Genomic DNA, 12,155 nt, shown 5'->3' on the forward strand with positions numbered 1-12,155 from the left:
TCCCAGCTGTAGCAGTGTGAGGGGGACACGTTCAAAGCAAACCTTCAGTAACTAGATTCTATACCTGGAAAGTTATAACAAATTTATAAATTTTCCATATATGGAATCTAATTATTGTGGGGGTCATCTTATAAGCAGGGTCATCTTCTGTTTGAGCAAAAATGGTATATGATCAACTTGGTTCTTCATTTTTTAGGTATTTATTTCAAGGAAAAAAGATCAATACTGTCCCATTTTTTATTTAAAACTTTTCCTTTTTAGGGGAAAAATACAGTATCTGGAACTATTTCTCATTTTAATAAAATAGGAAGCAAAAGTTCTTTTTCAGGGAGAAACCTCCACCATTTTACAGGGTTGACTTTTCCCTTCAATAAAGGATTTTTCATTAAAAAAAAAAAAGTCTACCAGTAATAAAAACTATTTTGTCAGGGTTTTAACAACCTCTGCTCCAGTTTGAAATGTACTTCTAACAATTTCAGGTTATATTCTGGAAAAAAAATCTAGAGCCTTTCATTTTGGTTATTTCAGAAGAAGAGAGGGAAAGGATCATGCGGTAGAGTAAGGAGGTGGTAACATGAAAAAGATATTCTTATACTCGGATCTTCCTCAGTTTTCCAATTAGTGTTTCATAGCTCTTCAAGAGACCCAATAACTCAGAATCATAACAAGGTTTGTTAGTCTGAGCCAGTATTTCCTTTTCACCTGATGTTACATGGGTGGTATCACTATGGTAAAAAAATGCTCCCCGGAGGCTCAGAATATCTTATTACAGAGTGGGAAAAATTTCTGCTAGGAGCCCTTTCACGGCCAAGTGGAAATGTTTTTGGTTATGAGAATCCCCAAAGGGTTGTAATTCAGTAAGATGCCATCCCATTAATTCTGGATTATTTGTTATCTCTTAAACAATCAGGTTTTACCAAGCCAGATACTACTACAGCATGTGTCTGCATAGAGCTATTTTTTTCCTAACTCCTTTAATTTAGTGGCAATATTGGTTTGCTATGCTCCAGCAAGAGTGTGTTCTGTTTTTTCACACCAGGAAGTTCAAATTCTTAAAGGATTGCTGCAAATGTTTCCACTTCTAAGAAACCTTATTCTTCACGGGTCTTAAATGTGGCTCTCACATTACTGATAGTGTCTTTTGCTTGAACCAGTGTCATTTTGTTCTTCATACTGCTTAACAATGAAGACTTTTGTCCTAGTGGCAGTTACTCTAGCAAGATAAGTAATTGAAATTCAGGTTCTTATTTCCGGGCATGAATTCAGTTTTTTCAAAACAGACAAGGTAACAATGTGACCATATCCTAACCTCATTCGAAAACCATTTTCTGACTTTCACAATCTTCACATTTACCAAGACTTTTTTGGGGGGTTTTCCTCCTCCAAAATCTCATTTGTTGGTAGGAAAAAATGAAATTGCATAGCTTGGACATCAAAAGGGAAATCTTAGCTCATCCTGAATAAGGCTGTCCTGGGCTATCTGTAGTTATCATTTGTAAATTGATTGGAAGGCTGTTTGGCCCACAGACTTTCTAAATAATTTAACGGGTTACACTTCCCAGTCACCCTCCTCCAGCTCATTCTAGACCAGGGGTGGGCAAAATACGTCCTGTGGGCTGGATGCAGCCCATGAGGCCATTCTATCCAGCCCACGGGGCCCCTAAAAAAATGTAGAAAATTAATATTTCTCTGCCCTTGGTTCCTGTCAAAAATGACAGGAACCAAGGGCAGTAGGACTCAGGGGAAGCCCGGTGGGCTTCAACAACAGTGGGGCCTGCCTGGCCCTGCCTTCCTAGCCGAGGATTTTGGCCTGGGAGCATGAAGCTGCCCCATGCCAGAACCACAGGTAAGTGTGAGGGGAGAAGGGTGGGGAGGGAAGGAGCACGGGGAAGTGGCCCCTTCCCTGCTCCGTGGCTGGTGACCCGTGCTGCAGCTGCTCACTGCCTGTGCCTGCTCCGGACAGCCCTGTGCAGGCTGCAAGCAGCTGCTGCAGGGAGTGCCAGCCATGGGGCAGGGGAGGGACTGCTTTTCCCTCTGTGCTCAGCTTTTCCCTGGGCTCCTTCCCTGCACAGAGAAAATTGGCCCCTCCCCCACCCCGTGGCCGGCACTCCCTGCTGCAGGCACTCCAGCCCTCACAAGGCTGTCTGGAACAGGCACAGGCAGCCCCAGCTAGGCTGCGAGCAGCTGCAGCATGGGGCACCAGGCATGGGGCTTTCCCCCACCCCCCACGCTCAGCACCACCTCGTAAGCTGGCCCTACTGCTAGGCTGGCAGCAGGGCTGGGTTACAAGCTGGTGCTGAGCACAGGGAAGAGCAGTCATGTGGCTGGTGCCTCACACTGCAGCCGCTCGCAGCCCACCTGGGACTGCCTGTGCCTGCTCCAAACAGCCCCGCATGGGCTGTGAGTGCTGGCCATGGGGTGAGCGAGGGGCCACTTTTCCTTGCACTCAGCATCAGCTTCTTCCCTGGCAAGCAGGGGGTTGGGGCTGTGCTGTCCCCCACCTGTACCACAGGGCTGGGGGGCAGTGGGTGTGAGTGGGCGGGGAGCCAGCGGGAGCACGGGGGCACACCCCCAGGGTCGGGGCCAGTGGGGCCCAGAGCAGGGTGGCAGGAGTGCTGGGTCCCAGCTGACAGGGGCTCTATGGAGCCGGGCCAGCTCCCCCCTCTCCCTGCTGGTACAGCCCAGGCCAGCTCCACTGACCCCTGCCAGCCCATGCCTCGCTTTGGGCCCCACTGATGCTGGCCCTGGGACATTGGTCCCAAGATGGTGACCAGGGGGCAGGGCACCTGTGAAGGGGCGGGGCTACCCGTGCGGCCCTCGACAGCCTGCCAAAACTGGGTAAGCGGTCCTCCGCCCAAAATAATTGCCCGCCCCTGTGCTAGAACCTATAACTGTATCCTATCTGGCTGCCACTCCCCTTATCTTTCTGGATAAGCTCTTCTTCCCTCCTGGCTTTCGTTGCTTGTCCCTGCAGTAAGCGGTGGGGCACTGCACAGTGATGTGGCCTGGGGAGCTAAGGATAACCCTGAGCCCATGGCCTAAGTGCAAATTGCTTATGCAAAACAAACATCCAACAGCTTTTCTGGGAAGTGATTTTCCTAACCAGGGTATTATCAACATAAAGTAGATTTTGCTTCTGGAATTTAATTAGTAATATTAAGCTATCTCAGGCTTTTATTTTTTGCTTGTTTCAAGTGTGCAGCCATTGCTGCAGTTGAGTTTTCCAGCCTCACCATTTTAATTGTTTGTATGTGCATAGAAAACTTCCACACTTTGTAATAAAAAATGTTAGTCTCTCGGCGCAGAGCAACAGCATTTTTCCAACAAAGGGACTAAAGTAGTAATCCAGAAGCCTTGCCTACAACTCAAAGAAGCTCCCCCACACATTCTTAAAAATCTTTCCCTTCATTTCAGAATCTAGACTTATTTAAACCAGATACCACTATATCATGTGTCTATAGGGAGCTGCTTTTCCCCCCCAAAATTGGAGTGCTTGTGCAGGGTCTTTTGATTGATTAATTTTAAACGACTGTAAAGTAGATTGTTTTCTTTATATATAGGTTCTGGTCATAAGGTCCTTTAGGATACTTTTTTTCTGTTTTATCACAGCTAGTTTCCATCAGTTAAGACTTTTTGCTGGTTTTCATTTGTGGACTTCTGGGAGCCTCATTCATGATAGACTGTTCGCTGCTTCTCAGCAATGTGGGGCAGGTTAACATATGGGATAGCTGAGAAAGGGAAAACTTCTTGACTTGTAAGTTCAATTTCCCATAGTATTTTTCATTGATGTACATTGCTTTCCCTGGCAGAATCACAGAATAATAGAAAAGTTGGGCCAAGATCTCCAGGAGGTCATCCAATCCAACCTTCTGCTCAGGGAAGGATCCTCCATATCTAAACTATGCCTTCTTAAAAATTTCCAGGGATGTAAACTCCACAACCTGTCTAGCTAACGTACTTCAAAGGTGGGAAGATTTTATTTAATTAGAAATTCAAATTCAGATGTAAAAAGTAATAGCAGCAGTAGTTGATTTACAGCTTTTGCTAAAGTGATATAATAGAATTAACAGTAAAATTACATAATAAAATTACCATGATTTGTGATTATTGGTAAAAGTATACAATGAAATTACACATTCTGTTAATTTTAACAAAAGTCCAATTGAATAAAACACATGATAGATGCAAAAAATAGAAATAAATAAAATTAAGCAATATAAAATAGTAGAATACAACATTAAACGTAGGAAAATCTTTTTGACTTTGGCCTCTTTTTGACAGTCCCCCAGCATCCCAGGATGCTTTGCACCTCCCTGCAACCCCCCTTGCAGGGTTGGTGGGCTAGTCTTGTCCCAAGCTGTCTGCTCCAGCTGAGCAGGGAGGCATGTTCTAGCACCCCCAGCTTCTGGCCTGGGCCACTGCAGGCATGTGGCTGCATTTCCAGTACCAAAAGTGAATGTCTGGTCACTTACATATCAGTTCAGTCTACGCAGTGTAGACTAACCTGTGAAGATTGAATTGATTCAGCCTCAGGCTTTTTGACTATCTGTACTTAGCCCTAAAGTGTCTGATATCCCTAGCCTGGATTGACAGTCCAGAGGTCACAAGTGCTTCATGGCACAGCCCTTTTGGATTCCAACAGATTTGAGAATTCTGCTAAATACCTTATCTCAAGGACACAAAAAAGGAAAGGATGTTGGTATGTGTGACTTAGTTTGGGAGGCTGGAGTCAGTTAATCAAATCTGCGTCTGTAACCAAAATGTTAAGAATTTTCTAGCCAAATCTGAGTGAACTTAATGAATATGTATGCCAGTAAAAGAGACAGAGAATCCTTTTTGAGAGTACCATAAAACACTGGTCATAAATTGCACATACTTAGTGTCATACAGGATGTGAGAGGTTTTTTTTAATTATAAGTACTAATATGAGCTTCTTTTAGGAAATGTCTTAAAATAATGTCTAAAGCTTATCATTGGGTATGAAGAGGTCTCAGTCCAGTAGACTGCTTATCATTTCTAGTAACATTTGAAGTGTAGAGAAGCCAGCAGGAAAACCCAGCTTCCAGTCTCCTCCATTCAGCCATCCAGCCCTGTCTCTTGAGATCTGAAGTTCAGCCCCTCTGCTGCCTTTTCCTAGTGCTTAGCATTCTCCACTGCGCTCCTGTAGCTGTCCTCATGAGCTTTGTAGCTGGGATCTGATAGCTTCTTTCTAGTGCTGCTTTCTCTATTTGCTGTCCAAGTGCCCTGAGTCCAGCTATAAAGCACTTGTTTTGTCACAGGATAGCTGCACCACAGTTTGCTTAAAAGGCAGATTTCAAATGCAAGTTTATTTCCATTGTCAGACTTAGTATGTACTCACATGGCTATAATCTCTGAACTGCAGAGCTCAAAATTAAGTAGCATTGATGCTAAAATCCATTTGATGGGGGATTACATTTACATAACACAGACAATTTAGGAAAAGCTCAAACCTTAAACTTCACAGGAAAACTGTGCATTTGATTCTTTATCATCAAAAGTCTTATAAAAAACATTTGCCCATTTGATGTCCAGGATGCAAAGGGACTTTGGGATGTGGCAGGACATTGTTGGTTTAGAGGACTCTTGCTGTTTATTTCTTTACTTTTTGTATTGTGCAGGTTTATATAATTTGTAACCTTTATTTTGTTAATGATTTCGGGGGGATTGTGTGGCTTTTGGTTTGCTTCTTTTTGTTTTGGGTTTTTTTTCCAGGGTCAAAGTGGGTTTTGGGTTTGTTTGTTTGTTTGTTTGGGGGTTTTTTAAAGGAAGAAGCTGTAAGAATCTCAGGTCCATGAGTTTCCATCATCGAAGTTTGGCAGATCCCAGAATAGGGAAGGGTGGAGGTAGCTCAGGCATTTGTGCAGTTTCAGTGTGAAGCAGTTCATACTCCCCTTGAAGCTTTTTGCATGGTTGCAATGACTGTGACAGAATGAGCACACACCTTAGGAAGCTTGCACATCAACATACACATCTGCATCCATGGTCTCCCCTTGAAGCAGTGCTTTGAAATAGAGAATATGGACGCCTCCACCTCCGGATCACTCACCAATTCTTATCCTATCTTCGGATCCTTCCCTAAGCTTTTAGGGAATTTTATTGGTATTTTCAAGTTTTTGTTCCTTCATAGTGTAGCTTTTTTTTACATTAGTTTGAAAGTTTTGCTTTTGCTTTCATTTGATATCTGGGCATATTTGCATGAAAACTGTGGTTTAGAACTCCTTGCGTACTAACAAAGTAATGGCTAAATGACAAGGGCACCTCTCCTTAGAAGGCCTGAAAGAACACTTTTGAATTGGCCTTCAATCTGTTAAGTGACTTGTGCAAGACTCATTGTGAAAGCTGATTGCTTGAACCTTTCCTTAAGCAAGACCTTGTATAGTTCCAGAAATGAGAAACAGGCTTTTATGTGGGAGGGATCTCCTAGGAGCATAACATCAGAAATATATTTTGGGGTTTTGTTCAAAAAAGAAAACCTCGGATACGTCAAGGGCAGGCTTTGATTATACAAACTGGAAGCAAAAGGGCACAGCCGAAGTCTATGTCAAGGGGTTTTCAGCCTTTTACTAATGATAGGCCACCCCTTGCAATCAAACCAGTTGTGGCATTCGCTGCTGCACCTCAGTTGTACTAGCTATGTACAGAGGGGTTTTCCTACCCAACAATGCAGCCTCTTTTAAAAGATATGGGAAGGGACAATTTGAGTGGCTATTTGCTGAGCAGTAACTTCAGCGTGGTGGGACAGAGCAGCCCTTTGCACAGGACCAGAATTGCAAGGAGCTTTCTGCAGGAGCTGGCAATAAGGAATTAGGCAGCAAGGAATTAGCCCGCTGTTAGTAAAATGCAGAACACAGAAGCCAGGCTGGAGCTTGCACCTGGGGATCATTGTGCCATTAGTAAAACATGGACTGGATCATGGGCTGGATCCAATCTTTTCCTCAATCAAATCTGGCCTACAGCCAGGCCATAGGTTGCTGACCCCTGCTCTACATATTCTGAATGCTGATCAGGACACTACATCATTCTTCAGAGGCTCAGACTTTAAAAATGAACGCAAGAAAAGACCACATTTGTTGCACTGGGAAATTAGAAAAGAGTATGATGTATTCTTTGCATCAGTAGTTTGTATTTTTATTAGGCAAACTTGTTTTTGTTGTGTATTCAGGTTTTTTGTTATTCTTTTTTTTAAGCCACAGAAATAGGTAAAGCTGTTCAGCTTTCAAGCAAATAGCTTGCTAAATTAAGAAGCTAGGAAAGTGGTTTTATGAATTGAAATGTTCTCATTTTTTTTACCCTGTTTTAGTTCTGATTTTGCAACACTGACATTTACAAAGGTGAGAGCGCAGACAAATTATAGCACTGTTCATTACAGCTGAGATTTTAAGTTTCAAAAAGTAGTACAACTCATATGAAATTGGCTCATATACAAAAGACTATAATTGAAGGAAAAAGTCTTCCATTTTGGTATCAATTAAAAATTTCTAATGATCACATGGAATGGGTCCATTTGAAAATGTGTAAAATAAAATGTTCTATTCATAATTATCCACAAATAATGTATCAACACTGTTTTCCTTCTTTTTACAGTGTCAAATGCCTCCAGAAGACTGTAAAAGATTCTTACCATATTATCTGTAGACCATGTGCTAGTAAATTAGATGTTTGTGCTAAGTGTGGAAAAGGAGAAGAAATTGTAATCCCGTAAGTAGATATCTGAAAGCTTGATTACTTACCTCCATAAAGTGTGTATCATGTGTTTTCTTTTTTAAAAACAAATGGAAATATGGCATAAAGTAACATAAGGCTATGTGGTCAAAAATACAGCAGGAATCTGGCAGTTTCCATTTGTTTTTAAGCCATAAATTATTCTGATGGAATTTCAATAAGAGACAATGGCCTCAGTTTTTCCCTGCTTAAACTAGTGGTGAAACTCTCATTATCTTTCATGGGATGAAGATCAGACTCAATAAGCCTTGTTCAAGTAAAACACATTCATTATCATAATATTAAAAGGTGAATAGCACCTCCTTCTGTAGACCATGATACTGTAAAATGGATTAAATTATTGAGTGCCTGAAAATATGCTGAAACTAATTGACTGTTTTGAATTTAGTCTGTCATCCGATGATTCAGAGTTAAGAGAGAACAGAAAACAGAAATCAGACAAGGGTGGCTATTGAGTACAGCAACCATAATGCTGTTGAGGATTTTTATTACTCTTGTGCCAGCAGTTTCTCTTTAGTGAGCATCCTGTATTAATTTGCTGTGCTTGGCTTATGGCCAGCAGAAGTCTGATTGGTTGAACTATTCATAGATTTTTTTTTTCAGGGACTTGGCTTCTTTCTCTCCATTATTTTACTCCTTTTTTCCATTCAGCATAGAAGTAGCATGGTTTATATTTTTAAAAGAAGACTCTCCTTCCCTCTCCCATTTTAATAATTAATTTCTAAAAGATTAGTCAATAATACTGTCATGTCTGTTTTTAGGATTAACAAAGGATCAGAACAAACTGAGAATGCAGCAGATGAGAATGACCAAAGGCAGAGGAGCAGAAAAGATCAATTGGAGGAAGGCACTGATGAACCAGATTTTGACATTTTCTTAGATGACGTGGAGGATGATGATGATGATCCTGATGTGTTCAAGGAAAAATTTAAAAATATGAAAATTGAAAGGAGTCTGAAAAGCTGAAATTCAAAAGGCTATAAAGAGACTGTACAATCAAAGGAAAAAGTTTTCTGGTTTTGTATTTCCGCTCTGAAAATGAAGCCTGAAATTTGAGGACTCAAAACACTGCTGATATATATAATGTCTGCTCTTTGTATCTGAAGTGTCTCTTGTTTAATAAAATGTCTTGTGTAAAGAGCATCATTTTGCAATATAATAAGTAGATTTTGATTTTTTTATATACAATGTATCTGCTTCTAGAGAGAATTGATAGGATAATTTTTAAAGCGTAGAAATAGAGTATCTTTAATTGGAATTGTCTCATATTCAGTACAATGTGAACAACTCACAGCATCACCTAGTAATGCACCTTTCCTTCCTTTTTCATGTCCTTGTGACAAGGTGTTTAGCAGAAATCACAGACTTGCTGGATTCTGCCAGGCCTTGCTGTGAGCACTTCTGCTGTGGCCTTGAACTTGTGACCTGTGGGCGATCAGCTGTGCACCTTAGCACTCGCATCCTCCCCCACTCCCTGAGACACCTGTAAAACTGCATTTATATTTTTTTTCATGCTACAGTGGATAGTGCAGTATTGGAATTCTTTATTCTTATTCAGATACCATTTCTTTAATGAATTCTGAGCAATTAAAGTATTTTACATATGGAGAAATATTAAAAATATGGAGTAAAAAAGTTGTAATGAGGAAAAGGCTTGTAATTGTAATAAGTTTTATTTTTTAAAGATGTAGCAAACCCTTTGAAGACAATGCCTTTAATGTTGCTGGGAACAGAAGATGGTTCATTTAGTATGGAAATGAAAACATCTTTCAAAACTTTTTGATAATTAGTCAGTGTACTCTTATCTGCCCAGTGACTCTGTAGGCTCTATGGCCACAAATGTGTGCTGTTCTAAGTTAGGAACTCCTCACTACACAAAAGCCTGGAAGACCATAGGTCATTGTCCTGTCTGACTAAAGCAATGAGCCATGGCAAACTATGCCTGAACTGCCCACTTTTACATCCCCACTGGAAAGTTATGCTTTGAGTTCAACTTCTTGGCACCCATGAAGGTGAGGGAAAAACAATGTCATAACCTGCATTTTTTAGTTTATTGACAAAAAGAATTGCAGTCGCCAAATTGTGAAAGGAGCTATGTGTAAGGTACCAAAGGCAAGCAAAAGTAGATATTTTGCCAAAGGTGAGGCCTAAAGCGAAGAGTTCTGCATAAAGAGCAGCAACATTAAGAGCTGAAAAGTATTTGGTCTGTTGCAAATCTAAAACCCATTTTACTTGATGCAAGTTTTGTCATCTGTAGGATAGTTTAAAGCAGCAGTCAGATCTGGAACCAGGGGCTAGCAGGGGCCCAGAGGCAACAGCAGAGGTCCAGTGACCACAGGGCAAGCAATGGGTGAATCTGCAAAACCCTCACTTGCCCCTTTTGCCAACAATGGCTATGTCTATTGGAGACCCAGAACTCCTGGTAGCCTGGCAGGCCAAATGGACCAGCTTTGCAGGCTGGGTCTGGCTTATGGACCATTTTGTTGACACCCCCAATTTAAATCATTTGAACCTAAAATAATAAAGGAAGTAGCAGTATAAAAACCAAAAGGCTTTTAAAGCTGAGGATGCTTTGGCAAATGCATTCCCATCCTTCTGTGGGACACGAGACCTGGATTCGGCAGTGACTTTGGCCCATGTCAGTCAAGGGAACACCAAGATCTTCTGGAAATGATATTTATAAATGGTGGGATTAAAGCAAAGATAGAGAAAAAGCAGATATCAAGATGGTTCTATAAATGTTTAGAGAATTGACAGTCATAATATAATGCTTCTTTCTGACACCAGGCAATAATAAAAGGACCTTAATAAGAAGATAGTAGAGGTGATGTTTGTAAGGAGCAAGTGACGACTGTAGTTTTTACTTGCTTTGATGGGAAAACCAATTACATAATTTGAAGGGATCCTCATTACACAGGACACGAAAATTATTTCAACTTTCCTGTCTGCTATAGCTCTTTAGCTTGGTTTCTGCAAAATGTTCTCAAAAGAGAAGAAGCTTGAAGAAAAAGGGAACAAAAATCTGGCATGGAAAATCTGCCATGGGGGAAGAGGTGGAAAGGTTTAGGATTGTTCAGTTAAGAGAAAAGTTAGGAGAAGCGTGATAATTGTTAAAATACAAAATGATGAATGGTAACTACAGAAGGTAAACAGGATGCTTTGCAACACAAAAACAAGAATACACCAAATAAAAATGAAAGGTGATAGGCAAAATGGATAACAAAAACATCTGTCTTAAACTAGTGTTTATGCTTTTTTTATATAGTTTCTTGGGATTAGGAATAAGTGTCTTTTATGGACAGGTTATATTATTAATGAACATAAAAACTTTATTACAGATTATATAATTGATTACATGAATTCTTCTACCTTCTATTGGGACATTTAATACTAGAAATGATCATAGAATCATAGAAAATTAGGGTTGGATGGGACCTCAAGAAGGTCATTTAGTCCAACCACTTGCTCAAAGTAGCACTGTCCCCAACTATATCACCTGAGCCAAGGCTTTGTCTAAAAACCTCTTATAACAGAGATTCCATAACCTCTCTAGATAGCCTGTTCCAGGCTATCCTGTACTACCCTCCTGGTGGGAAAGTTTTTCCTAATATCTAACCTAAACTTCCCTTGCTGCAACTTGAGATAGTTACTCCTTGTTCTGTCATCTGCCACCACTGAGAAGAGTCTAGCTTCATCTTTGGAATCACCTTTCTAGTAATTGGAGGCTGTTGTTAAACGCCCTCTCTTCTCCAGACTAAATAAGCCCAGTTGCCTGAGCCTCTCCTCAGAAGACATGTGCCCTGCTCCCCGAGTCATTTTTATTTCCCTTCATTGGACTGTCTCCAATTAGTCCACAACTTTTCTGTAGTGGGGAAACAGAAACTGGACACAGTACTCTAGGTGTAGCCTAACCAGTGCTGAATAGAGAAGAATAATCACTTCCCTCAATTTGTTGGCAACACCTGCTAATGCAGCCCATTATGCCATTAGCCTTCTTCACAACAAGTGCATGCTATTGGCTCAGTCCACCATAACCTCCAGGTCATATTTTGCAGAGCTGTTGCTTACACAGTCGCTCCCCGGCCTATACGAGTGCATAGGATTGTTCTTTCCCAGGGTGCAGGACTTTGCCCTTTGCCTTATTTCATAGTTTCATAGTTTCTAGGGTCGGAAGGGACCTGAGCATAGTCCAACCCCCTGCCATGGCAGGAAAGAATACTGGGGTCAAATGACCCCAGCAAGACGTGCATCTAACCTCCTCTTAAACACCCCCAGGGTAGAAGCCAACACCAGTTCTCTTGGAAGTTGGTTCCAGATCCTAGCCACCCTGACCGTGAAGTAGCGCCTCCTGATATCCAACCTAAACCTACCCTCTGCCAGCTTATGACCGTTATTCCTGGTCACTCCTGGCG

At 41.4% G+C, this 12,155-nt stretch overlaps 1 protein-coding gene across 1 annotated transcript in view; it reads left to right on the plus strand.

The window, feature by feature from the left end:
• The window catches only part of CUNH9orf85 (chromosome unknown C9orf85 homolog), a 43,916-nt gene extending 32,841 nt beyond the window's left edge, over positions 1-11,075 (plus strand). The window contains exons 3-4 of the mRNA XM_019555309.1: positions 7,606-7,719; positions 8,505-11,075. Of these exons, the coding sequence (XP_019410854.1) occupies positions 7,606-7,719; positions 8,505-8,709 (319 nt within the window). The 3' untranslated portion in view covers positions 8,710-11,075. The remainder of the gene's footprint in view (positions 1-7,605; positions 7,720-8,504) is intronic.
• Positions 11,076-12,155: the final 1,080 nt, after the last annotated feature.

The sequence above is a fragment of the Crocodylus porosus genome, unplaced genomic scaffold (genome assembly GCF_001723895.1).
Source record: "Crocodylus porosus isolate Cpor-Errol unplaced genomic scaffold, CroPor_comp1, whole genome shotgun sequence".
Lineage (NCBI taxonomy): Eukaryota > Metazoa > Chordata > Crocodylia > Crocodylidae > Crocodylus > Crocodylus porosus.